The following is a 27,827-nucleotide window of genomic DNA, read 5'->3' on the forward strand; positions in this document are numbered from 1 at the left end:
TTTTCACATTCTTGTTGTGGCTTTGTTTGTAAATTGTGAAGGGAAAATTAAATCCTTAAAGTCATGTTTAATCTGGCTTGATATAATAAATATTCTATAGGTTGGAACTTGACTATCAAGATTGTGTGATGTATTTTATCTTAAAACTCTTCTCATCTTAATTCTTAATAAAGATATATGTCAAAATATTCCAAGATATTAAGACAAAAGGAATTTCAACTTACAGTCACCAGTACTTGAAAATTCTGACAATTTGTTATTAGTAAAAAAAAAAAAAAAATACATCTAGAACTACTAAAGTAGCCCAAAGTTTGATTATCTTTATTAAAATTCATCACTCAAAATGAGGTCTGTTCATAATGGCTATTAATAGCCATTCTGAGGATGGTCTAAAGACCAACTCTGGGTATTTCTAGAAATGGCTTCCCCACTATTCTGCTGCTGATGAAGTTTCCCATCCTGTCTTTTAAAAGTTACCATTATTATGACTCTCAAATTACTACCACATAAATGTAACATTGTCTGAATTTGATTCTTAGTGTAAACTATTTTTTTAAATGACTGACAATATTTGATATAAAGTCTTTTTAAAATGCGGCTTTCTCAAATTTTAATGAAAATCTTGACAATTGCCTTCAGAATTCTTCCAGGACAACTTTTTCTTCTCTTACTCTTCATTCTTTTAAAATCAATGACTATTTTTATTCCGCTTGGTCAGACAAGTAGGCTTTTGACTTATAAAAGCTCTATTCCAATGGCGCACACACGCGCGAGTGCCCAACCCCCCACAGTCACGTGTCACTTAGTGGCAGGGATACATTCTGAGAAATGCATCATTAGGTAATCTTATCATGTGTGAACATCATAAAACGTACTTCCACAAACAGCTACACCATCACTAGCTGATAAAATCACATGGGAATTCCATCATACATGTGGTCCTTTGCTAAACAAAACACCATTATGTAGTACATGACTGTATATAATTTCATTTTGCCTGTGTAGTTCTTTTTAAAAATAAATAACCAAGTAATAGAGTTTGGTTCAAGGATTTTTGGAGTCATCTAGACCTTTTAAATTAACATAAGGGAGTTACAGGGTATTTTTGAACATACCTCATTACTATAAATTTACCTAGTACTGAGTTCATGATGCAATAGCTAAACATGGACAAAGTATTTTCTTTTCCTTGACAGAGTCCCTATTTTATTCCTAAATTCAGAATATTATTACCATGAATTCTTCATCCACTAGTACTGTGTTTGAACTTACAGTTGTTTCAAATGATTTTAAATTTTTATAATTATAAAAAATGCCACAATGGTAATCTACAGATAAATATCAAAAGTACAGACTTGAGTTGAGAAGTACTCAGATAGTAATATTGCCAAAATTTCATAAGGGAAAATATACCTTTACAGAACAATAAACAGCAACCAAGAGTTAGCTCTTAGAGGTATGACCACTAGCATTTTATTCTTTTGTTTGTTTTTCTCTTCTTCCAAAGTATTTTAAAGGTACTAACAGATATAAAGATAAAGCAAAACCTATAGCCCCATAACATCCAGATTACAATTTATGGATGACGTGTCTACTTCACTTAAGAATGGTAAAATATATATATGTTCAATAAAACTCTTAATTCCAAAAATGGTTAGGAGCTTTTGTCTACCAGGTTGACTTACCCTGAAAAACCTAAATTTGCCCATTAATCCCCAGACTTCCCTGTAAGCCAATCTTCACTACCCTAACCATTACCTAAGTGTATTGGATGTGCTCTAAGGAATGTGGATCACAATACAGATGGCTTCTTATTCAAAGGACCACATGCTTATATATTAATTTGATATATGCAATACCTGTAAGGTTCTTTAAGGCCAGACATAGGTCTACTCAACCTATAACATATCAGTGACCTTAGAGATGTGCGCACAAAACTTCACATTATTTTAGTTTCATAAAAAGTTCCACACTTCATAGGTAGGAGAAACCATATGAGAAAATCTCTATCTAAATCCACTACTCATTTGACCAGTAAGCCCACAAAAGAGATTTAACTTCCTCTTGCCTTAGTACAAACTTCCTGATATGCATAATGAATGTGTTGGGACATGGAGGAATCTGGTTTCCCTACTAATTAGAGCTCTTCTCTGAACAGCAAGAGCAGCAGTTGAGTTTTATGGAAACACCATTTCTGAGAGAATCAACAGAAATGTCACTTCCACCATTGGGTCCTTCCACAAGCTCTTCTCAGAGACAATGCCCTAATTTATTTTTCAATTACATTTCTACTATGCATATGTCAGTTTGGATAAATAATAGGCATTCAGTGAATAAATCTATTAGTATTATGTCTCTAGTTCAGACAAATCTTTAAAGAAAATATTTTCAGGAAAATAATTTATTAGTAATTGAGGTTTTTGAATGATAGTGCTCAATATTAAAATCTTTTATAGGTCCTATAGTATTAAACACTTCTGACAGCATGCATATATGATATGTAATACATTCATCATGTAGTGTCTACTCAAAATATTTTTGGCAAATAAGATGGCTTAAAAATAAGTTTTGTCAGATCAAGCATTTTAGTCTTCTAGGTTTTGATATTAAAATGCTATTTCCTAAATTCTAGGAGAATTATAGTGTATTGATATGAAAAATTCTGATGTAGCTTTGAAACTAATGAGATAACAAGTATGGTTTCTTTTCCTCCCACTATTTCTCCCATGAAATCGCAATCAGTTCTTAAAAAGACTCTTAAAATAAAAGCTGAGCTTAGCATTCTTACCTGGCACCCTTTTGGCCCAGTTGATCATGTGAACCAGCTCCCTGTCTGCCAGGTTGGTCAGCAAGCCCATCATGGAGGCCTCGCTGAAGGGTCTGGTAGGATCGTACTCAGAGTAGATTATGGGGGGCTCAGCGTCCAGCAAGGCACTGACCATCTGATCAGCTGTCAAGGACAAGGCAGGGCTGTTCTTCTTAGTGTGTTTAATAATGAGGGGGCTTGGCCAAAGGTTGGCAGCTCTCATTTCTCCAGAGGGTCCTATTTCATTCCTGCCTTCCCCATCATCTCTCTGACGCTTGTGTTTCAACATTCTTCCTCCTCTTCGGTCTTTCCGTATCCCTGAAAATGCAGAGGGAAAAAATTAACTAATTTGTTCCCAAGTAAATTTTCATATAAACACCATTTTCAAAGCAAACAGCACTTTATTTTATTTCAGTAAATACATGGGGGACAAACAAACTAGTAAGCATTTAGCAATTAACTCTCCATAAGGGGGAAAAAAGGAATTGATTTGTAGCATTTGCCAATTTTCATGATATAAATACTGCCACTGAAACTAATTTCAAGTCACTTGTCTAACATCAATATTCTTATAAAACGCTTGTAGATAACAGTAGGCTTTTGTAAGCCAGTACAAGCTGGCTGTGACACACCAGGTCTGTGTGTGTGTGTGTGTGTGTGTGTGTATAAAACAGATGCTGTAAAACAAAAGAATTATAATAAAAAACTATTCTTGAAATATAATTTAACATCAAAAATTTCTTCTGCATGAATATTCTCTTAAATAGTAAATTAAAAGAATATTTTAATAATAAAGGGGCAGAGTAAGATGGTGGGATAAGAGCCTCCAAAGATTGAATCTCAACAGAAACATCAATTCAAGAACTATTCACACATGAAAGTACTTTCACAAGAGCTATGGGAGATCACAGTACCTGCTTTTCGCATACAAATAAGAAAGATTCTTTAAAGGCAACAAGGAAAGAATTGCTCACATTACTCTTCTTTCAACTCTAAGCAGCACAATGTAGAGAAGGACACCTCCCACTTGAGAGAGGAATATAGACCTTAGACACGAAACCAAGTGCCAGGTGTACCACAGTGACATTCAGTACTGGGAGTAATGCTATAGCCCCTACCCCCAGTCTTTGACTCAGACAAAGCCTGTGTATGCACCCTTCACCAGGCAGAGACCTGTGGCCCCAGTAGGACAGCCTTGCATTTTAGCCCACTTCACATCCAATCAGCTGCAGGGGTCTTGGGCCACAAAGAAACCACAGCAGCAGGCAGGTCATAGCAGGAAGGGCCTTGGTCCTGCCTCATGCTGCACTGGTATCAGAGGACTATTGGCTTCTGATACGAACTGGCACTGAAGCAGCCATGGTGTCCGTGGGACTGCCCATCCTTTCCACAATCCCAGGCAGCACAACATGGAGAGAGTTACTGTCCATTGCAGAATGAAGAGGGAGATAGGCACTAGTTGTTTCTGGACCTTCCACAGTGAGGCCTGTGCCAGGCAAAATTCTATGGTACCTGACTTCAGATCATTGACCATGGACAAGGCATCTGGATAGTTGACAAGAAGGCTTATAGAGAATGACTGCCCTTTCAGATATATCCCTCGGCTGTCTTGAACAACACAATGGCACCTCAGGACTTAGGGTACTATCTACTGCTGAAATAGTGACAGTGACCACAGGCTCAGAGAAAATAAATTAGAATTTCTGGAAAGAAGGGCACAAAGACAAATTATAAAGACTGGAATAATACCTAATCTTTTAATATGCATATGACATCACACACACTAATGAGCATTAACAAATTGCAGAAAATCAAAACATCACCTAATAGACAAAATAAGACACCAGAAGGGCTGGGGCATGACTCAGTGAAAGACTGCTTGCCTAGCATGTGGGGAGCCTCAGGTACTATCCTCAGCAGGAGGATGAGGAGAAGGAGAAAAAGAAAATGGATGCCAGCACCTGATTATAAAGCAACCAACATGTAAGAACACTCAGAGATTCAAAATAGCTGTTTAAGAAAAACACAATGAACTGCAAAAAAATACAGAGAAACAATTCATAATTCATCAGAAAAACAAATTTCACTGAGAAAGATTAATTTATGAAAATCAAACAGAAAGGAAGGAAGGAAGACCATAAAGGAAACAAAGAGACAGGAGTGGTAGTGCACACCTGTAATCCCAGCGGCTCAGGAGGCCGAGACAGAAGGATCACAAGTTCAAAGCCAGCCTCAGCAATGGTGAGGCACTAAGCAACTCAGTGAGAATCTGCCTCTAACTAAGATACAAAACAGGGCTGGGGATGTGGCGCAGTGGTTGAGTGCCCTGAGTTCAATCCCCTGGAAAGGAAGGAAGGAAGGAAGGAAGGCAGCAGTAATAAGACCTAACCTATCAATAATTACCTTAAATGCAAGTGGATTAAATTCTCTAATTAAAAGACACAGAATAGAGCCGCCCCCTCCCCCCGCGCTGGCAAGGTAGACGGAACTGTGACCACCCACAGAACAGGCAGAGCGGCCTACTGAGGAGCAGAGCCGCCCCCCACCCCCCGCGCCTGCCAGGTAGGCAGAACTGTGACCACCGACAGAAAAGGCCCAGTGGCCCGCGGAGGGGCAGAGCTGCCAACCACTCCTGCAAGGTAGGCGGGCCTGCGACCCACCTGCAGAACAGGAGCAGCGGCCTGCTGAGAGGCAGAGCCGCCCCCTCCCCCCGCGCCTGCAAGGTAGGCGGAACTGTGACCACCAACAGAACAGGCCAGACCTGCAACCGACAAACAGAACAGGCCCAGTGGCCTGCGGAAGGGTAGAGCCGCCCCCCCGCCACGCCTGCAAGGTAGGCGGACCTGCGACCCACCGGCAGAACAGCCCCAGAGGCCTGCAGAGGGGCAGTGCCGCTGCCTGCGCCTGCAAAGTAGGCAGAACTGCGACCACCGACAGAACAAGCCTAGCGGCCCGCAGAGGGACAGAGCCGCCGCCCGCGCCTGCAAGGTAGGCGGACCTGCTACCGACCAGCAGAACAGGCCCAGCGGCCTGCCGGCATGGTAGGCACATTGCCCCAATTGGAGGAGGGGCAGAGCCACCGCCCACGCCTGCGAGGGAGACTTTGCAACTATACAAGACCAATATAAATATATAGGGGGAAAATTCAATAGCACAAAGTTTCACCAAGCAGAAAGAAACGTGAACAGTATGAAGAGACAAGGAAAGAAAGGACCACAAGCAATGCAGGTCAACTCAACGTTAGAAGAGGTAATAGCTGCAGCAGATGGAATGTCAGATAAAGAATTCAGGATATACCTGCTTCAGATGATCTGGAGTCTCAAGGAAGACATCAGACAGCAAAATCAGACAATGAAAGATCACTTCAACAATGAATTACATAAACAAATCCAAGAAGCAAAAGATCAACTATACAGGGAGATAGAGGTTATAAAAAACAAACAAACAGAAATCCTAGAAATGCAGGAAGCAATAAACCAACTTAAAAACTCAATTGAGAATACTACCAGCAGAGTAGAACACTTAGAAGATAGAACATCAGACAATGAAGATAAAGTATTTCAACTGGAAAAGAACACAGACAGCTCAGCAAGACTGTTAAGAAACCATGAGCAGAACATCCAAGAAATATAGGATAACATCAAGAGACCAAATTTAAGAGTCATTGGGATACAGGAAGGGACAGAGTTTCAAACCAAAGGAATGAGCAATCTATTCAATGAAATAATACGAGAAAACTTCCCAGACTTGAAGAATGAGACAGAATCCCAAATCCTAGAAGCCTACAGGACGCCGAATGTGCAAAATCATAAGAGATCCACACCTAGACACATTATAATGAAGATGCCCAACATACAGAATAAGGAGAGAATTTTAAAAGCTACAAGAGAAAGGAAGCAGATTACATTTAGGGGTAAGCCAATCAGGATAACAGCTGATCTTTCAACACAGACTCTGAAAGCTAGAAGATCCTGGAATAACATATTTCAAACACTGAAAGAAAATGGGTTCCAACCAAGAATTGTGTTTCCAGCGAAATTAAGCTTCAGGATGGAAGATGAAATTAAAACCTTCCATGATAAACAAAAGTTAAAAAAATTTGCAGCTAGTAAACCATCTCTTCAAAACATCCTCGGCAAAACATTACAGGAAGAGGAAACGGAAAATAACAATGAAAACCAACAGTGGGAGGTAGGACAGTAAAGGGGGGAAAATAATCAAAGAGGAAAACAAACCATGTTTAGTAACATAAATAAACAAATATGGCTGGAAGAACAACCCATATCTCAATAATAACACTAAATGTTAATGGCTTAAACTCACCAATTAAGAGACACAGGCTAGTAGAATGGATCACAAAACAAGACCCAACAATATGTTGCCTACAGGAGACGCATTTGATAGGAAAAGACATACATAGGCTGAAGGTGAAAGGTTGGGAAAAATCATCTCAAAATCCTAGAAAAAGAAGAGCAAAACAACAGCAAAAGAAGTAGAAGGCAAGAAATAATGAAAATCAGAGCTGAAATTAATGAAATCGAAACAAAAGAAACAATTGAAAAAATTGACAAAACTAAAAGTTGGTTCTTTGAAAAAATAAACAAAATCGACAGACCCTTAGTCATGCTAGCAAAAAGAAGAAGAGAGACAACTCAAATTACTAGCATACGGGATGAAAAAGGCAATATCACAACAGACACTTCAGAAATACAGAAGATAATCAAAAATTATTTTGAATCCTTATACTCCAATAAATTAGAAGATAGTGAAGGCATAGACAAATTTCTTAAGTCATATGATCTGCCCAGATTGAGTCAGGAAGATATAGACAACCTAAACAGACCAATATCAATTGAGGAAATAGAACAAACCATCAAAAGACTACCAACTAAGAAAATCCCAGGACCGGATGGGTATACAGCAGAGTTTTACAAAACCTTTAAAGAAGAACTAATACCAATACTTTTCAAGCTACTTCAGGAAATAGAAAAAGAGGGAGAACTTCCAAATTCATTCTACGAGGCCAACATCACCCTGATACCTAAACCAGACAAAGACACTTCAAAGAAAGAAAACTACAGACCAATATCTCTAATGAACCTAGATGCAAAAATCCTCAATAAAATTCTGGCGAATCGGATACAAAAACATATCAAAAAAATTGTGCACCATGATCAAGTAGGATTCATCCCTGGGATGCAAGGCTGGTTCAATATACGGAAATCAATAAATGTTATTCACCACATCAATAGACTTAAAAATAAGAACCATATGATCATCTCGATAGATGCAGAAAAAGCATTCGACAAAGTACAGCATCCCTTTATGTTCAAAACTCTAGAAAAACTAGGGATAACAGGAACATACCTCAATATTGTAAAAGCAATCTATGCTAAGCCTCAGGCTAGCATCATTCTGAATGGAGAAAAATTGAAGGCATTCCCTCTAAAATCTGGAACAAGACAGGGATGCCCTCTCTCACCACTTCTGTTCAACATAGTTCTCGAAACACTGGCCAGAGCAATTAGACAGACGAAAGAAATTAAAGGCATAAAAATAGGAAAAGAAGAACTTAAATTATCACTATTTGCTGATGACATGATTCTATACCTAGCAGACCAAAAAGGGTCTACAAAGAAACTATTAGAGCTAATAAATGAATTCAGCAAAGTGGCAGGATATAAAATCAACACGCATAAATCAAAGGCATTCCTGAATATCAGCAACAAATCCTCTGAAATGGAAATGAGGACAACCACCCCATTCACAATATCTTCAAAAAAAATAAAATACTTGGGAATCAACCTAACAAAAGAGGTGAAAGACTTATACAATGAAAACTACAGAACCCTAAAGAGAGAAATAGAAGAAGATCTTAGAAGATGGAAAAATATACCCTGTTCATGGATAGGCAGAACTAACATCATCAAAATGGCGATATTACCAAAAGTTCTCTATAGGTTTAATGCAATGCCAATCAAAATCCTAACGGCATTTCTTGTAGAAATAGAGAAAGCAATCCTGAAATTCATATGGAAAAATAAAAGACTCAGAATATCAAAAACAATGCTAAGCAGGAAGTGTGAATCAGGCGGTATAGTGATACCAGACTTCAAACTATACTACAGAGCAATAGTAACAAAAACAGCATGGTATTGGTACCAAAACAGGCGGGTGGACCAATGGTACAGAATAGAGGACACAGAAACCAATCCACAAAACTACAACTACCTTATATTTGATAAAGGGGCTAAAAGCATGCAATGGAGGAAGGATAGCATCTTCAACAAATGGTGCTGGGAAAACTGGAAATCCATATGCAACAAAATGAAACTGAATCCCTTTCTCTCGCCATGCACAAAAGTTAATTCAAAATGGATCAAGGAGCTTGATATCAAATCAGAGACTTTGCGTCTGATAGAAGAAAAAGTTGGCTACGATCTACATACGGTGGGGTCGGGCTCCAAATTCCTCAATAGGACAGCCATAGCACAAAAGTTAATAACTAGAATCAACAAATGGGACTTACTCAAACTAAAAAGTTTTTTCTCAGCAAAATAAACAATAAGAGAGGTAAATAGGGAGCCTACGTCCTGGGAACAAATCTTTACTCCTCACACTTCAGATAGAGCCCTAATATCCAGAGTATACAAAGAACTCAAAAAATTAGACAATAAGAGAACAAACAACCCAATCAACAAATGGGCCAAGGACCTGAACAGACACTTCTCAGAGGAGGACATACAATCAATCAACAAGTACATGAAAAAATGCTCAACATCTCTAGCAGTCAGAGAAATGCAAACCAAAACCACCCTAAGATACCATCTCACTCCAGTAAGATTGGCAGCCATTATGAAGTCAAACAACAACAAGTGCTGGTGAGGATGTGGGGAAAAGGGTACACTTGTACATTGCTGGTGGGACTGCAGATTGGTGCAGCCAATTTGGAAAGCAATATGGAGATTTCTTGGAAAGCTGGGAATGGAGCCACCATTTGACCCAGCTATTCCCCTTCTCGGTCTGTTCCCTAAAGACCTAAAAAGAACATGCTACAGGGACACTGCTACATCGATGTTCATAGCAGCACAATTCACAATAGCAAGACTGTGGAACCAACCTAGATGCCCTTCAATAGACGAATGGATAAAAAAAATGTGGCATTTATACACAATGGTGTATTACTCTGCATTAAAAAATGACAAAATCATAGAATTTGCAGGGAAATGGATGGCATTAGAACAGATTATGCTAAGTGAAGCTAGCCAATCCCTAAAAAACAAATGCCAAATGTCTTCTTTGATATAAGGAGAGTAACTAAGAACAGAGTAGGGTCAAAGGGCATGAGAAGAAGATTAACATTAAACAGGGATGAGAGGTGGGAGGGAAAGGGAGAGAGAAGGGAAATTGCATGGAAATGGAAGGAGACCCTCAGGGTTATACAAAAGTACATACAAGAGGAAGTGAGGGGAAAGGGAAAAATAATACAAGGGGGACAAATGAATGACAGTAGAGGGGGCAGAGAGAGAAGAGGGGAGGGGAGGGGGGATAGTAAAGGATAGGAAAGGCAGCAGAACACAACAGACACTAGTATGGCAATATGTAAATCAATGGATGTGTAACTGATGTGATTCTGCAATCTGTATATGGGGTAAAAATGGGAGTTCATAACCCGCTTGAATCAAAGTGTGAAATATGATATATCAAGAACTATGTAATGTTTTGAATAACCAACAATAAAAAATTAAAAATAAATAAATAAATAAAAGACACAGAATAACTTAATGGATTTAAAAACAAGGCCCAACTAGTCACTATTTGCAAGAAATACTTCATTCTAAGGACATGTATAGACTGAAAGTGAAGGGACAGGGAAAGAAATTCTGTGCAACTGGAATCCAAAAGAAAGCAGAAGTAGTCATACTTATTTTGAGTATGATAGATCATTTAGATATTTAGATACAGATTTTAAATCAAAAGTATTAAAGAGCAACAAGGAAAGTCATTGTAGAATGATGAAGGGATCAATTCAGCAAGATTGTAAATGACAGTTCTAAATATATATGCACCCAATATCAGAGCACCCAAATATATAAAGCAAATATTAATAGACCTAAAGGGAGAGACATACTCCAGCACAATAATAGCAGGGAACTTTAAGATCTCATTTTCAGCTGGGGACATATCATCTAGACAGAAAATCAACAAAGAAACAGCAGAGTTAAACTGCACCAGAAACCAAATGGACCCGTCATTACAGAATATTCTATCCAACAGCTGCAGAATATGCATTCTTCTCAGCAGCACAAAAACATTCTCCAGGAGAGATTATACAGCAGGCCATATCAAGTATCTTATCTAATCACTATGCAATAAAGCTAGAAATCAGTAACAAGAAAAACTTAGAAATACACGGAACTTAAACTGACCCAAATTACCAATGGATCAGTGAAATAATTAAGAAGAAAATATACAATTTTCTTGAAATAGATGATAGTGGAAATACAACATACCAAAACCTAGGGGGTATAGGAAACTAAGAGGAAAACTGATAGGCTTGTATATATTGAGCCCTTCTTGCATCCCTAAGACGAATCCCCCTGAGGACGGTGAATAACATTTTTATGTGTTGTTGAGTTTGGTTAGCTACTATTTTGTTGAGAATTTTTGCACATAGGCTCATGGGAATCTTGACTTTCTTTTACATCAAAAAAGCAGAAAGTTCTCAAATAAATAGCCCGTTGCATCTCAAGGAACTAAAAAGAAAATACAAACAAACCAAACCCAAAGTTGGCAGAAGAAAAAAAACTAATAAAAGTCAGAACACAAATAAATGAAAGAGAAACTAAAACAACAATATGAAAAAATTAACAAAATTAAGAGTTGATTTTTGCAAGCATAAACAAAAATGACACTTTTAGACTAAAAAAATGACTCAAAATCAGAGGTGAAAAATGAGATATCACAATTTATACCACAGAATTGAAAAGGATCATTGAAGACTATCATGAACAACCAAAAGCCAACAAATTTGATAACCTAGAGAAAATGGGAAAATTCCTGACACATATACCTTACCAAGGCTGAATCACAAAGAAATAGAAAAACCGTGTACAGACCAACCACAGCAAGACTGGATTAGTCTCCCATCAAAGAAAAACCTAGAATCAAACAGCTTCACTGATGCAGTCCATCCAAACCTTTAAGGAAGAACCAATTCTTTTTCAGTTATTCAAAAAAAATTAAGAGGTGGAAGGAACTCTTACAAACTCTTTTTTAAAATTTTTAAAAATATTTTTCTATTGTTGATATTTATTTATTTATTTATGTATATGTGGTGCTGAGAATCGAACCCAGTGCCACACACATACCAGGTAAGTGTGCTACCACTGAGCTACAGCCCCAGCCCCTCTTTCAAACTCTTTTTACAAGGTCAGAATTATCCTGAGACCCAAACTAGACAAGAACATGAATAAAGAAAACTACATACATTTCCTTGAAGAACATTCATGAAAAAATTCTCCACAAAATACTAGTAAACCAAATCTAACAACATATCCAAAGAATCATTCACCATGATCAAGTGGGATTCATCCCAGGGATGCAAGAATGGTTCAACATATGCAAATCAATAAATGTGAGACATCATATCGACAGAATAAAGGACAAAAGTCCATATGATCAGCTCAGTAGAGGCAAAGCATTGAATAAAATTCAATATCCGTACATGATAAAAAACTGAACAAATTAGGTTCAGAAGGTATGCATACCTCAGTATAGTAAAGATCAAATACAATAACCCCACAACTCACATAATAGTGAAGAGGAGAAAGCTGAAATTTTCTAAGGGGAACAAGAAAAGAATGGCCACTTTCACTCCTTTTATTCAACCTAGTACTGGAAATTCTAGCCAGAGTATTCAAGCAAAAGAAATAAATAAATGTCATCCAAATTGGAAAAATGGAAGTCAAATTGTCCCTTTACAGTTATGATCTTATACACTGAAAATCAGAAAGACTTCACCAAGAAAACTATTAGAATTATTAAGTGAATTCAACAAAATTTCAGGATACACAGTCAACATACAAAAATCAGTTGCATTCCTCTAAGTTGATGATGAATCATCTAAAAAAGAATTTTAAAAAGCAATCTCATTTACAATAGCTATAAAAAATAAAGTACCTAGGAATTTAAAGTTCTAAGTAGTTAAAAGTAGTTTCCCTCCCCCAAAGGTTTACCCAGCTGGGTTCTTACTAACTACACCATGGAATAGGGGAGAAAGGGGGAATTCAGTTTTTCTGCTGTGATTCTTTGAGGTTTTGGCTCAGTATCTTGCCTGAAAAAGGCCAAGCTGTGCTGCTAAACATGTTATCAGCAAAAACAAATATTTTTAAAAGAAAAAATTTCACACAAGCTTCTGTATTTTCAAAGAAAGTTAATCTCTCCAAAATTTGTCAGATAGCAGCAGTTTTTGATTTATATGTAGAAAATTATCATTTGATAAAAAGTTAATACAACTATTTTTACTATTAAAGACATGAGAAATAAATGCTATAATATATCATCTTTCTCTATCACTCCAAAACAAATGAGTGACTATGAGAGCTTTGGTTTTTTTAATTTAAATTTTCAAGGGATTTTGGCAAATATGTGGTTGTAAAGTGTTTAATATATAACTTTTATTCTTGTAGGTCTAAAGGTATATTAGATGTCATTTTTAAAACTAAGAGAAGCCACCCACCTTTTCCATTGCTCAGTATTAAAATGAGCATTTATCAGAGCTCTTAGAATAAGTTATCATAACCATAAACTTTATCATTATTGCAAATACACATTGGGCACTATTTGTTTTAAGTGTTTTACATACATTATGCTGTAACACATTGTAACTCATTGGTTCTCACAATAATCTTGTAAATGTTAGAAAACTGCACTTAGGTTCATGGCTCACCCATGATCATTTCTCTTTGATTCCAGGTCATGGCTCTTTAAAGAAGTGGTTTTGTTTTGCTTTTCAGTTAAACAGAGATTTTGAATTTTAGCCATTATCATTGGTACAAAGTTGATAAGTGTAAGAACACCAAGAAGTAAACCAAGTCAGACAAGAACAACAGTATACGACCAGTCATTGTGCAGAATTGGGCCCTTCCGCTGCCTCACTGCCAGATGCGCCCACATCTGGATGAAGGGTGATGGTGCTCCCCCTCTGCTCCCGGCTCATCAGAGCACACCAGAAGCATGCTCAGTGCCAGATGCCACATAGTAAAGAAAGATCTATTCAGATTAGCGTTAACTAGAATGTCAAGGAGACCTGAACTGAGGTCACATGGAGAACCAGGAAGGAACAAGGAGGAGTGAGCCCGGAGAAAAGGCTTAGAGGAAGTTCGAGCACCACCCTCAGAGGGGCAATCTTGCGTGGCATGATTCCACTAACTGCCTGCTTACCAGCCCAATGGCTGAAACAGAAGCAGTGTGGAGCGACCCCGGAGAGTTGGCTGCAGTGCAGGACCAGGAGCATGTGCAACAGTCAGAGGGACAACTGAGTCAGAAGCTGCCACCATAAGAAGAAATAAGGTGGACCACTGGCATTTTCCAAGAATAGGCTAAATGAAAACCTTACAGGAATGTTTGTGTCAAATCATGAAATTTCTCATCTTAGAGGAATTTGGAAGTAGACTGTTCTGGTGGTTTAGTCATAGCGCTATTTAAAGCAATGACTTGAACCAGCACACCACTTGAGTTTCACACACAATTCAGGTTATTGAACATACGACAAAAATGGCCACAGGTTGGAGAGGTGGAAGAGGAAAACACAACTGGAGAGATGAAGAGAGGCTGATTATTTGGAAAACCATCAAAGAGTCAAAGAGGGAAAGATAAATTCAATGAGCATTAATGAATATTTTTTTTCTAATTTACCCCAAATGTACTATACTTTTCAAATATCAGAGTTCCCACAATTATACAAAGAAAATAAAAAGAGACGCTTCTACATATTATGTGGCCAACTGTCTGTGAGAGGATCCCAGGGTATTGTTCAATGAGAAAGGAATCCTGTTCTATTTGCAAGTCATAATGTACACATTGCTGGTGATAACACTGCACAACTATTTTGCAGCAGTTAAAACAAGGTACAACTGGAATTAAATGAAAGAAGGTGAAAAATAATGCAACTTCTATTCCTATTTTACCCTATGTCTAGTGAGAACTGAAGATCAGAACCATGACTGTGGGCTGTTGTGTCTCTGAGGAGTGTAAGGTCAGTTCTTAGTTATAAAGAGGGGTGGAGCACAGGAAAGGCATGGATACTTGAAAGCCAAAGACAAAACTAAAAACTCATTCTCTGCTCTCTCCCAATTCCTCCAGAATTATCTGTAGAGGAACAATATAAGCTCATCCTCTTTGCCTACCTTTTTTACACTATCAGGAAAAAGCTAAAAGACTAAACAATGAGCATGAAGCAGAGGCAAGGGGGAAAAAATGTAGATTATGCAAATATTAAACAGCTTCTTGAGAGTCAGAAACTTTATTGGTAGCCAATAGCACTGTGGCTCATAAGATTGTACATATGAGATGCACTACACTTCCATCCAGTACATTAAAATATTTTCAGAATGATTGAGCAATATATTTATCAGCACAAGATGTTAGGCACTGGAGAGGCTAATGTACATGTTATTAGCTCTCAAGTTGTGCCGCTGATTAGATAACACTTGCACCTAAGCAGATTTCTTTATCTTTCCGTTATTCAATGATTTTCCTAACCGGGTCCATGGATTTTACATAAGTGACTGAGAAATGAAAGCCGTTTTCATTTGTCAAACCCATCATGAGTGTGAAACGCCAACCAGATTGATTTTTGTCTCCTTGGGGTTAGGCATCTCTGATATCCTCATCAACTATTGTCAGGACTTAGGCCAAGGAAAGTGTCTCTACTTAGTAGCACTCACTGTGGACCCCAGTAATTCTAATCCACCATAGGAAGCATGAATTTGAGAGAATTTACTAACACAGGCAATCAGGGTGAGCATGAAAGGGAGAGGAAGGTGGCTTGGTTATTCTGGAGGGAAGGCAGGCCCCAAGGAGCTCTGCAAGCCTGCCTGGGATTCAAACATCAGTCATCAGCTGAAGGCATTCTGGGCATGATCCCCAGGGAAAGAGGATGAAGATATCTCTCTTGCTTAAAAGTACGTCCTAACCCTAAAAGGAAAAACATCTGTCCTAATAAGCAAATTGCCTGAGGCATTTTAAAAGAGCGTGTCTAATTATTTTAGACTCGGCTTAATCATTTTTTTAAGGTTTTAAATTCTTTGGCCATTGAATCTCAAAAGTTAATATACTATCTGAATATTCATTAATAATAGAATTCACTGGATTTTTCACTTCTAATGCATTCTAATTTTAAATTTTTCTTTTATTGAAATGTTTTTTTTTTCCTCTTAATAACCAATACCTCTAAAAAAAAAACCTAGTATAACACCAGTATAGTCATTTTTCCAGTTTCCTACAACTATTTCAATGTATTATTAAGTATTTCAAGCTTTTGCATAATCACTTTTCCTTTGTTTCTCAATAATTTCACATTACTCGTGAGGTATTAAAGAGCCAGACAAAGAAATACACTAAAAGCTTTTTAATCTAACATGTTAAAGAAAACAGAAGTATTGATTAGTTAAAAATTAAATAAAGAACTAATAAAACTGCTCTAGAGATATTCCCCCTTCATCAATTCTAATGTTGTCCCTTCAAATACTCAAGATGAATTCTATAAAGTAAATATTGTTATTGTCCCCATTCAACAGCGAATACATTGACTATCATGCCCAAGGTCCTACCAAGGTCAGCACAGGATTCTGACCAAGGTACATCTGATTCCGTAGCCTGTGTACCACAATATGACTGATCATAAAGCCCCTATGGAACCATTAGATTGTATCTTCAAATTATGTAATTGTAGATTATTGTTATTATTAATATAATCACATTCCCAAAGTGTGTCAGGTCAAGGAACTAGGAATGATCTAGTTCATTTAACACTATTCAACATTCTTTCTCCCCACATCCAACGAATCACCATAACACACACAGCATTTCCACACACGCCTCTTGCTTTAGTCCCTTCCTTTCTCTTCACTGCCATCATTTGCTCTGGCTGAATAAATGTCTCCCAAAGTCAAGGTGTTAAAGGCTTGGTCCCCAGCCTGTTGGTTACAGGGAGATGGCAGAACCTTTAAGAAGCAGGGCCTAAAGGCAGGAAGTGAGGTCACTGGAGGTGTGTCCTTGAAGGGGATATTAGGACTGTGAGCCCTTCCTGTCTCTCTCTTTGCTTCCTAGCTGCCAAGAAGAGAGCAGTTTTCTGCATCATGAGCTCCAACCCTGATGTGCTGCCTTGCCAGAGGCCCAAAAGCAACAGAGCAAATCAAACATAGATGGAAACCTCTGAAACCCTAAGCCAAAATAACTCTTTTTCCCTATAAATTGATTACCTGAGGAATTTTATTATAGCAACACAAAGCTCATTAACACACCATGCTACTTCATATCCTCATCCCCTTGCCCAGATCATTAAAGTAGCTCCTAATTGGGCACCCTGCCTACCTTCACTAGGGATTTGTTCATCTCCATTGTACACCCATGTCATCCAGCCATGGTGTACGTAAGACTTTCATTGAGTGCCTTGGCCGTAAGCTGGAACTCTTCAACCACACTGTTCCACAGGGTATCTGAGGTGGGGCTCCTGGGGTTTCTAGCCACCCCATCACTCCATTTGTCCAAAGCAGCTGTGTGTTGTTTGCGTGTGTATGTGTGTTTGTGCATCTTGTTTGGAATTAGGGGAAGAAGTTATTTTAGGGCTTACTTGTTTATTTTCAGTTTTAAAAGTCATTAATTAATGGAATATACCCAAATTCTAAATTAAAACTCATGAATTTTCACAAAGAGTCTAAATAAAGTACCTTTGAAATGTAGCTTTACAAATCCCTTTCATAAACCTTCCATTTGGGTAGAAGCAGACTGGGCCTGTGTCTCCTTTTATAATGCTTTGCAACATCACCACCCTGTTCTCTTTCTATCCGTTTCTTATTCAACCTCAACAACTTAGGGTCCCATTTCATCTGTGGTCAGACTTAGACCCCATTCCAGCCTAGTGGGCTCCATCTTCTTTGTTCCGTTGCTTTCCTTCCCTGGGCCCTTCACGGTGCTGCTGTCCCGTTTTAGTTATACCCGAGTTCCTCCTCACTTTTGTGTCCTGGACCTTCCCTCCAGGAAGGAACCTGGAGCTGTCTTGGGCTCTCCTTATTAGTTTCCCTTTCTCAAGAGACACTGTCATGCTCTGCTTGGTTTTTAAAGACAGTGTGTGTGTGTGTGTGTGTGTGTGTGTGTGTTGTGTGTGTGTGTGTGTAATATTTTTTGTAGGTTTTATTTACTTTATGTTTCTGGTGGTGGGTAATCTAGTACCTGCTATTCCATCTTGGCAGAGATTCCCAATAATTATTTTGATCATTAGATTTAACAAAATCCCTTACTCTCATCTCTTCTCTATTAACCAACTTCCTGTTTGAAATCCTCCATTTCTTCTTCTAGAGTTTTACCAGCATGGATCTTATTGGGATTTTCTTTTCCTCTTCTGTAAAGTATAATGACCAAAAAGGATTTCAAGCCCAAGTTAGAAAAGTTAGATGGAGGAAAAGGAGAGTTTATTTTCAGTAAGCAAAGACCGTATTTCCCTCCCACTAACTCCATGCTTCTTCCCAATAGCAAGTTAGGAGGCTTAGCTCCTTCACCCTGCCTCTCCATTTCTTTACACTATGGCTCATTGCTTCCCAGCTGCAATTCCTGTTCTCCCCAGCTGCTAACCATGAGAACTATTTTCACCTTTGTTTATCTGATGATCCTCTCTGATCCAGGTTACAGTGGTCTGAAGACACGTTTGCTATTTAGGAACTTGGGGAGGCAGCACAGCCCCCAAGACCCCAGAAGCAGCATCTCTCCAGAGACATGCAGCGCTTTGCTTGTTCCTCCAATTTAACCCTGTGAATGTAGCTCTCTTTATTCAAGGGGATAATCTATTCACTGTGCAGAAGCAGGTTCCCAAGGCAAGTTGAAATGACCTTCCAGGTTCACGTCAGGCAAGATCTACATGACCAAAATATACTGGGTTTGAATAGATCCCAGGTAAGAGTCTTCAGTTTTCTAGAAGTTTAGAATCACTACAGAACACCTAAAGACAGAGAACTTAGAAAGACTGAGGACCAGTTTTGCAGTTTTGAACATTTTGTTTGGTACTTCAAACTGAACTGTTGTTTTTAGGGCATTGTTCAAACATTTTTGAAATGGGTAATTTTGTTAACTAATTGTAGTAATAGACATTTCTTAATTTTTGTTTTCCTGCCACCTCAATTGTCTTTCTATATTTGGCAAATTTCCTAGTTTGTGAATTAGTAGATGTCAGAATCTGCCTTTCACTGCAAAAGCCACAATTACTGCTTTCTGTGGCTCCAGACTCTAGGGAGAAAGTCAGTGGCCTGGGCTCCACCCACAGCATGCTTCCCCCTGAGGCTGTGCAGCCAGGGCGTAGGACAATTCCATTTGCTGTCCAGTGGTGCATCTGGTGCCCAAGAATGGAGGCAGGACTGCTCCACTGGCAAAGGCAATGGCTCCCTGCTTCTCTTGCTCACAACTGTTCCCTAAGCCTGATATTTCAGTCCTGGAATTGAATCAAATTGTCTCAATAATTTCTTTTGTCACAAAATTGTCTCAATAATTTATTTCTTAAGTGTGAGCCAGTTTGTAGTGCTTGTAATCAATAATAATGCAAACAATAATAATAATAATTGCTAAGATTTATTGAGTCATCGTTATATACCAGGCGTTCATCTAAGCTCTTGGCCTATATTATGCAATTTAATTTTCAGAGACACAATGTAAGATAGGTCCTATACAGTATCTCTTCCTATTGCCAAGAAAACTGGATGCAGAACTGGAGCTTGAACCCGGGAAGACTGATTGCAGGGCCCACACAATAAAATACCATGCCACAGCTGTCTCCGAAAATACTGATTGGTACTATTTGTAAAAACCTACAAGCACTGTTAATCAAAATAACTAGTTGTATTCTGTGGTTTTTGTGTTTACAGTTGATACCCTAGAATCCCTGGAGGACAAACTATCACATAAAACAGTACATCTATTGGTTCACCATGCATATAATCAATGATTCTGTAATTCCTACAAATATCACCTACAACATTTCTCAATACATAGTCTACATTACATAGATCCTAGTCCAGAAATTTTTTTAGAAGTTATTTTCCTATTTTTTCATTGAAGTTTTTATTTAGGCAAATTATTTGCCTACTAGTAGATCCCAAGGTTTGAATATCAGACATATTAAAATAGATCATTTTTCTCCAAATGAAGCAGATGGGCTAAAATTGACACCTATCTCCTATTAAAATTTTCTCTAAAGAAACATCTTCACCATGATTTTTCCAGTGTGTTACAATCAGTTGAGAATAGTTAAAAACCTCTAAGCTTTGAAAGGGTGTCATATATCACTTATGTAAAATGTATGCATGCTTACATAAACAGTGCATTTTAAATAAATCTATTTAAAATTAGATAAATTAATTTTATTCATTCATTAATTCATACAATACAAATTACTAATAGCCAGACACTGCTCTGGGGTAAAAAGACAAAATTCCTACCCTCACACTACCATGATTTTTGTGATGAAGATAAACATTAAACAAGTAATAATAAACATGTCAGGAGGAAAAACAATGTGTGGAAAGTGCATTTAGACCACAGAGTACATAGGTTTAGAAACCAAAGCACAGTGGCTAGGATGGTCAATTCTGCTGTGGAAGAAAGACCAGCATGCCCACAGTTGGAAGAAAATGCACCCAAGTTGTTCAAGGAAAAGGCAGAGGTCAGGAAGGTTATTGTTACAGTAGACAGAGCAAGGAAGAAGTAAGGTGAGGGGGCCCGTCCTCCAGAACCCAGGAGATTAGGTAAGGACTGACTGTGCATTGTATTCCGAGAGATGAGAAGGCATTCTTTTAAGTTGAGTGACATGATAGAATTCATATTTTTAAAAGATTATTCTGGTACCCCCTAGGGAGAACTTACAGCCTCAAATAAGCACTGCAGAATAAGTTAGGGAGCCACGGCAGTTGACTAGGTAACAGATAACAAGAGCTTATATTTTGCATGATAAAAAAGAGGATGCAAGATAGAATTAGATGTAAAGTCAATAAGAACTGTTGATGAATTGAATGTGAAATGTGAGGAAAGAAAAATTCCAAATACTTTTGATTAAGATGTCAAGGGCTCTAATAGAAAAGGTAGACAACCTACAAGAACATATAGGTACCAGAAGCAAAAAAGATGAAAACTCTAAGAAAAAATCAAAAGCAAATGTTAGAAATGTAAAAACACTGTGATAAAAATGAAAAACATCTTTGGTAGTTGATAGCCAGACACTGCTCTGGGGTAAAAAGCTAGACACTACTCTAGCTCATCCTGGCCAAGGGAAGAAGCAGTGAGTTGGAAGGTAAGTCATCACGAACTTAAATGAAAGGACCAAAAAAATAAATAAAAAGGCAAAAAGTATAACCTATGCATAATTAGAATGTGAGAAAGAAACCAATGAAAGGAGAAGAAAAAATATTGGTGGAAACAATGACTGAGTATTTTTCCAAAATTATTGAGAGATCAAACCACAGATGGAGGTATCTTAGAGAATTTGAAAATGAACAAATGTCCCCATTCCCGCAAGGAGAGCTACACCTCAGTACATAATATTTGAACTGTAGAAAGCCAAAGACAGGGAGAAAACCCTAGACAGGGGGCCACAACTACCCATAGAGAACAGGATAAGAATATGTCTCTTCGGAAACCATGAATGCATGAAAAGAGTAGAATGAAATATAATTATGGAAGGAAAAAAGTGACCCATGTAGAATTTCAAACCCATAAAAACTATCCTTTAAAAGTGGAGAGAAATAATTATTTTTAAAAAGTAAAAATCTAAGGGAATTCATCACCAGTAGACTTGTGTTGGTATTAGAAATAATAAAAGACTGTCTTCAAGTAGGAGGAACACATAGATCAGAAACTGTGTCTACATAAAGCTTGGAAGACCCTCAGACAATAAAATCAAAGCAGAAAAAGTAAAATCTTTTAAAGTTCTTAATAGGCTTAACTTCCTGTTTAAATTAATAATAGTAACAATGAATTAGGTGACTAGATAGGTGAGATGAATGACAATAATGTCACAAAGGACAGGAAGGAGGGCTTGGGATTATTGTCTTAATGTTCCTATACTACATGTAAACTGGAAGAGTGTTATTGAAGGTGTACTAGGATTATTCTTTTAAATGTATACTTTAAACTTTAGGGGAACTACTACTACAAAAAAAACTTTGCTCTAAGAGAGGTGATAATTATATAAAATGCTCCAATTAAACTAGAAGAGGACACAAAGGAAGACTCTAGCAATAAACATGAAACAGTCACAAACATGGTTGTTAATACAAATATATCAATAACAACTTTAAAAACAAATGGTCTAAGTATACCAATTAAAAGGCAGAAATTGTCAAGATTGAGCTATGTATTGTCTTCAAGAAACCCACTCTAAGCATATGATATGTTAAAAGTAAAGGGATGGATAAAAAATACTATACTAAATCAAAATAAAGCTGACATAGCTGTATTCATTTCAGGAAAAGCAGACTACAGAACAAGGAAAATTATCAGGATTTAAGAAGAGGGTTACCATATAATGATAGAAAAATCAATTTGCTAAGAAAATATTACACTAGTAATTGTGTTTGTACCTAAGAGTAGAGCCTCAAAATACATGGACAAAACAGGTGAATGAAAAGTGAAACAGACCAATCCACTGTTTTAGTTAGAAAATTCATCATTTTGATCAGTAATTGATAGTTTAAACCAGTGGAAAAAATCAACATACATATAGTTATTGACTTCAATAGCTCTTATCAATCAACTTGACCTAATTAATATTTATAAAATGTTCCATCAAACAGTCTTCTCAAGCTTTGGTGGACTATTCACCATTATAGGCCAGTTTCGGGGCCATAAACATCCTTTGAAATTTAAAGGAACAGAAATCATGCAAAGTATGATCTCATGTTAGAATTGAAATAAACTAGAAATCAATAAGAGAAAGATAACTGGAAAATTCCCAAATATTTGCAGATTAAACAACACTCTTTTAAGGGTCATAGGGGTAAAAAGAGCCTCAAGAGAAATGTTTAAATGTTTTGAACTAAATGAAAATAAAAACAAAACTTAAAATTTGTAGCATATAGAAAAGTAGTTCTTAAGAAGAAATTTTATAGCATTAAATGAATATATGAGACAAGAAGAAAAGTATAACATCAATAAAACAAAGTTTCACCTTAGGAGACAAGAAGAGAAAAAGCTAGATATGTCTAAAATAAAAATAAGAGAAAAAAATAACAATTAGAACAAAATCAACAAAATTAAAAACATAAATAAAATAAATTCAGTTGAATAAATCTTGTTCTTCAAAAAGATCAATTAGAATTGATATATTTCCAGTCAGGCTAATTAAGAAAAAGAGAGAAAACATAAATTACCGACATAATAAATAAAAAAGAAGTCCTCAGCATTTGTCCCATTGGCATTAAAAGGACAATAAAGAAATACTATAATAATTTTATGCCCTCAAATTTGATAATTTATATAAATTGGACAAATTGTTGAAAGACAAATTACCAAAACTCACATGAGGAGAAACAGATATCCTGAATAACTCTTTATTTAGGAAATGGAATCAATAATTAATAACCTTCAAAAATGGGGAAACACTTTGTAGCTCATTTTGTGAGTCCAGCATCACACTAATACCAAATCATATGAAGGCATTAAAAGAAAGAAAAAGTATAAACCAATATCTCTCACCTGATCATTAGCATAAAATTTCAGCTAATGTCAGCAAGTCTAATCTAAAAGCATATAAAATAAATTATACAGCCTGACCAAAGAGCATTTATTCTAGTTATGTAAAACAAATTCAACATTAGAAAATAAATTAATGTAAATATCACCTTAACAGAGAGAATAGGAAAAATTCATATCAATTGGTTCAGAAAAAGGCATTTGACAAAATCCAAAAGCTATTCATGATTTCTTGCCATTGGTTCAGGAAATGACCAATGGGATGAGGGAGCTAGAAGGAATACTCTTGCAATGGGTTAGCCTTAGAAGCATTAGCACGTACTCATATGCAGTTTAGCATAGATACAGATTGTGATTTATGCAAATAGTTGTAGATATATGCATATGCTTGGGTTAGTACATATACCTCTTTGTATCATCGGCATAGGAGACCCAAAATTAACAACACTCAATAACAAGTACACTTACTTCCCAGATCTTGATTCTCCAGATTCTCTGGAGAAATGGCTGATCATTAGAGTGAGGCAGGAAGTACACAAATGAATCCAAAATATCTCATTGTGAAAGTTAAAAAGTGCCAAATGTGTGTGATGGGGGAGGGAAGACCAACAATGATAGGCACATGGTAAAGGCATACAGAAGTCAATAGAAAGAGCTTCCAAAATTTAAAAAAAAAAAAATACTGGTAGGTTCTACCCAAACCATAAAATAAGTATCCATGGATGTTCTTATGTATGTGCAATGTGTGTGTATGCACATAAGAATGTATGTATGTAGATATACACATATATAAATATATGTATATACATAAGTGATTAAATAAACAAATTAGTGGAGAAGAACAGATACTTGAAAATGATTTGTATAGTTAACCCCTCCTTAAGAAGGTGGAGCACAACTTCCCAGTCTTTAGGTCTGAACTACCCAATGCTTCTTCCCAAGAGAAGGGAGAAGAAAAGCAACCATACAGTAATCTGATAAATGCAACCTCAAGCCAGGTAATCAAGGTGAAAATCAACAGCCATAAGACATATTGACAGAATGTATGCTTGATATGATGTGATAAGAATCACATTTAATCTAAGTGGCCTTTCCTCCCCAAATTACACTGACACCTATAACCATGTGAAAAATCTCAGACAAATCCACTGTGAGAGATGTTTTATAAAACACTTGATCAGTATCCCTTAAAACCATCTAGATCAACAAAAACAGTCACTACTAAGAGAATCCTAAGGCAAAATGACTTTCATAAATGTATCCTGATGGGATCCTGGAGCAGGAAAATGACATTAGGTAAATACCCAGGAAATCTGATGGATGTATGGACTTTAATAATAAAGAATGAAAACCACAGTTTAGCTATTGTGAATTGTGCTGCTATAAACAAAGATGTGGCTGTGTCCCTGTAGTATGCTGTTTTTAAGTCCTTTGCTATGGAACCAGCCTAGATGCCCTTCAAAAGATGAATGGATTTTAAAAATATGGCATATATACACATTGGAATATTACTAAACAATAAAAGAAAATAAAATCATGGCATTTGCAAGTAAATGAACGGAGTTAGAGAAGATAATGCTAAGTTAGCCAATCCCAAAAAAACAAACGCCAAATATTTTCTTTGCTATAAGGAGACTGGTTTATAGTGAGATAGGGAGAGGGAGCATGGGAGGAATAGACGAACTCTAGATAGGGCAGAGGGGTTGGAGGGGAAGGGAGGGGGCATGGGGTAATTAATGATGGTGGAATGTGATGATCATTATTATCCAAAGTACAGGTATGAAGACACAAATTGGTGTGAATATACTATTATACAACCAGAGATATGAAAAATTGTGCTCTATATATTTAATAAGAATTGTAATGTATTATGCTATCATATATAAATTTTAAAAATACAATATTATTATAACCTCAAAACAACAACAACAAAAAGAATCAAAACCAGTTCATTAATTGTGGTGAATATACCATATAAGATGCTAACAGTGTAGGAACTGTGTGGGGTGTATGAGACCGCTTGGCATCTTTGCAACAATTCTGTAAATCTAAAATTAATCTGAAATAAGTTTCTTTTTAAAAAAAAATAGTAAGGGGGAGGGCACTGAGCAAGAATTACCTTTCTATAATGTGAAGATTGGCTTTAAGTTGCCCCCTCGCTGGTTTCTGCTGTTTGTGCTGCTATTTGAAGGAGGACAGCTGAATGGTCCCACCTGAGAGTGGGAGTCAAAATATAATTTTATAATAATGATTGCATTGTATTAGTAAAAGGCCATGAAGTTGAGAAAGAGGAAAAAATAGGACTGTCAGAAAAACCAGCCTATAAATCAAAACTACAAAGACTCTGTGTTTAAAAAAGCTTTTGTTGGGGATGGGGCTGGGGCTCAGCGGTAGAGCGTTCACCTAGCATGCGGGAGGCCCTGGGTTCGATCCTCAACACCACATAAAAATAAATAGATAAACAAACAAAATAAAGGTATTGTGTACAAAAAAAAAAAAAGCTTTTGTTTAAGGGCTGGGGTTGGGGCTCAGTGGCAGAGCGCTTGCCTCCTACATGTGGGGCACTGGGTTTGACCCTCAGCACCACATAAAAATAAGTAAACAAAATAAAGACATTGTGTCCATCTATAGCTAAAAATTTCACAATACATTTTACAAAAAGCTTTTGTTTAAAAAGGTTTTGTCTCCATCTTCAGCGTTCTGAATGAGTCTTTGTAACTGGGCACCTACGCCCAAGCGTGTGGTGGTTTTTCGTGTGTGGGGGGCGTGCACATGCATATGTCTGTGTGTATTTCTGCGTGTACCTCTGTGTGTATTACTAGAGTCCTCTTTCTCCTTATATGTCCCCTGCTTCCTCCTGCCTACTTATCTCCTACTCAACCCAATGCCTCTGCCTCAAGGAACTTTTCTCAGACCCTTCATACTAATCAATCAATCAAATACTGCTTTCATAGCACACAATGCTTCTTCTCCATAGCACTTATCAAAATTACAACCAAAATATCCAATTACACTTTTATGTTTAATGATACAAACAGAATTGATTAATACAAACAGAATTGATTCATTAATTCAATTCTCTTTAAAACTAATTAACTGTCGACTTTTTCATCATGCTATTCTCACAACCAATTACCAGTTAACCTGTGTAATCTCAAACTGATTATAGGGATGGGGGCAACTAATTCAATGCAGTCAATGTTCTGTAACCTCAGAATTTAACACAGTGCTGTGCTGTATTAGCCTTCAATTAACATTTGTTATATTATAAATATATTATCATTTTCAGAGCTAACACTTTCAAGAAGTTCTAGGACCACTAAAACACTATTATAATAAGATTCACTCCTAGATCATCAATTACATAATTCCAAAACTGCCCAACTATTTAGGCACTGATTTTTATCCTTTCAAGGGGAAAGAAAAACCCAATGGGTTTACTGAGTCTTAGAAAAGCACCTTCCACTTTTCTCCTTTAATATTGAACATAGTACACTTTAAAGGAAAAATTTCTCCAATTAAAGAGGTAAAATGATCACAATAAAATGTTAAAGATCTGTGTCCACAATGTTTGTGTCCACAATATTTGCTACACTTCAGTAGGTATACATCAATTGAACACATATATGTTTCTGGTAGGACCTCAAATCATATTAAGGAAGGAATTTATTAACAACACAGCTTTAATATATTACAAATATCTTGATCACTATCAGTGGTTGACTTTTGATGATAGCAGTCCTCAAAACAGGCACTTTTTCAGTAAGGCGCTTCACTTTGTACAATCAATGTAAGTAACACATCTTTTTATTATTAAATGAAAGAGAATAGTTATGATCAGTCTTTCTACATGAAATCCTTGACCCACTTATGCAGCCTAATATTCCTGTGATCTAATTTTATGGACTGATCCCTCTGTCCCTTCCCCATATTGCCAAGTTTTGTTTTCATTATCTTACGTAAGTTTGAAGTGAAACTATTAAGAGCAAGGGGGAGGTTGTATACATAGTACAAACAGAATTGATTCATTAATTCAATTCTCATTAAAAGTAATTAACTGTCAACT

At 37.0% G+C, this 27,827-nt stretch overlaps 1 protein-coding gene across 4 annotated transcripts in view; it reads right to left on the minus strand.

Moving 5' to 3' along the window:
* Positions 1-27,827, minus strand: part of Esr1 (estrogen receptor 1) — a 387,036-nt gene that overhangs the window by 145,702 nt on the left and 213,507 nt on the right. For all 4 annotated transcript variants that reach the window (XM_071612909.1, XM_071612910.1, XM_071612908.1 and 1 more), the window contains exon 5: positions 2,789-3,124. In XM_071612909.1, the coding sequence (XP_071469010.1) occupies positions 2,789-3,124 (336 nt within the window). The remainder of the gene's footprint in view (positions 1-2,788; positions 3,125-27,827) is intronic.

The sequence above is a fragment of the Marmota flaviventris genome, chromosome 6, assembly GCF_047511675.1.
Source record: "Marmota flaviventris isolate mMarFla1 chromosome 6, mMarFla1.hap1, whole genome shotgun sequence".
Taxonomy (NCBI): Eukaryota; Metazoa; Chordata; class Mammalia; order Rodentia; family Sciuridae; genus Marmota; species Marmota flaviventris.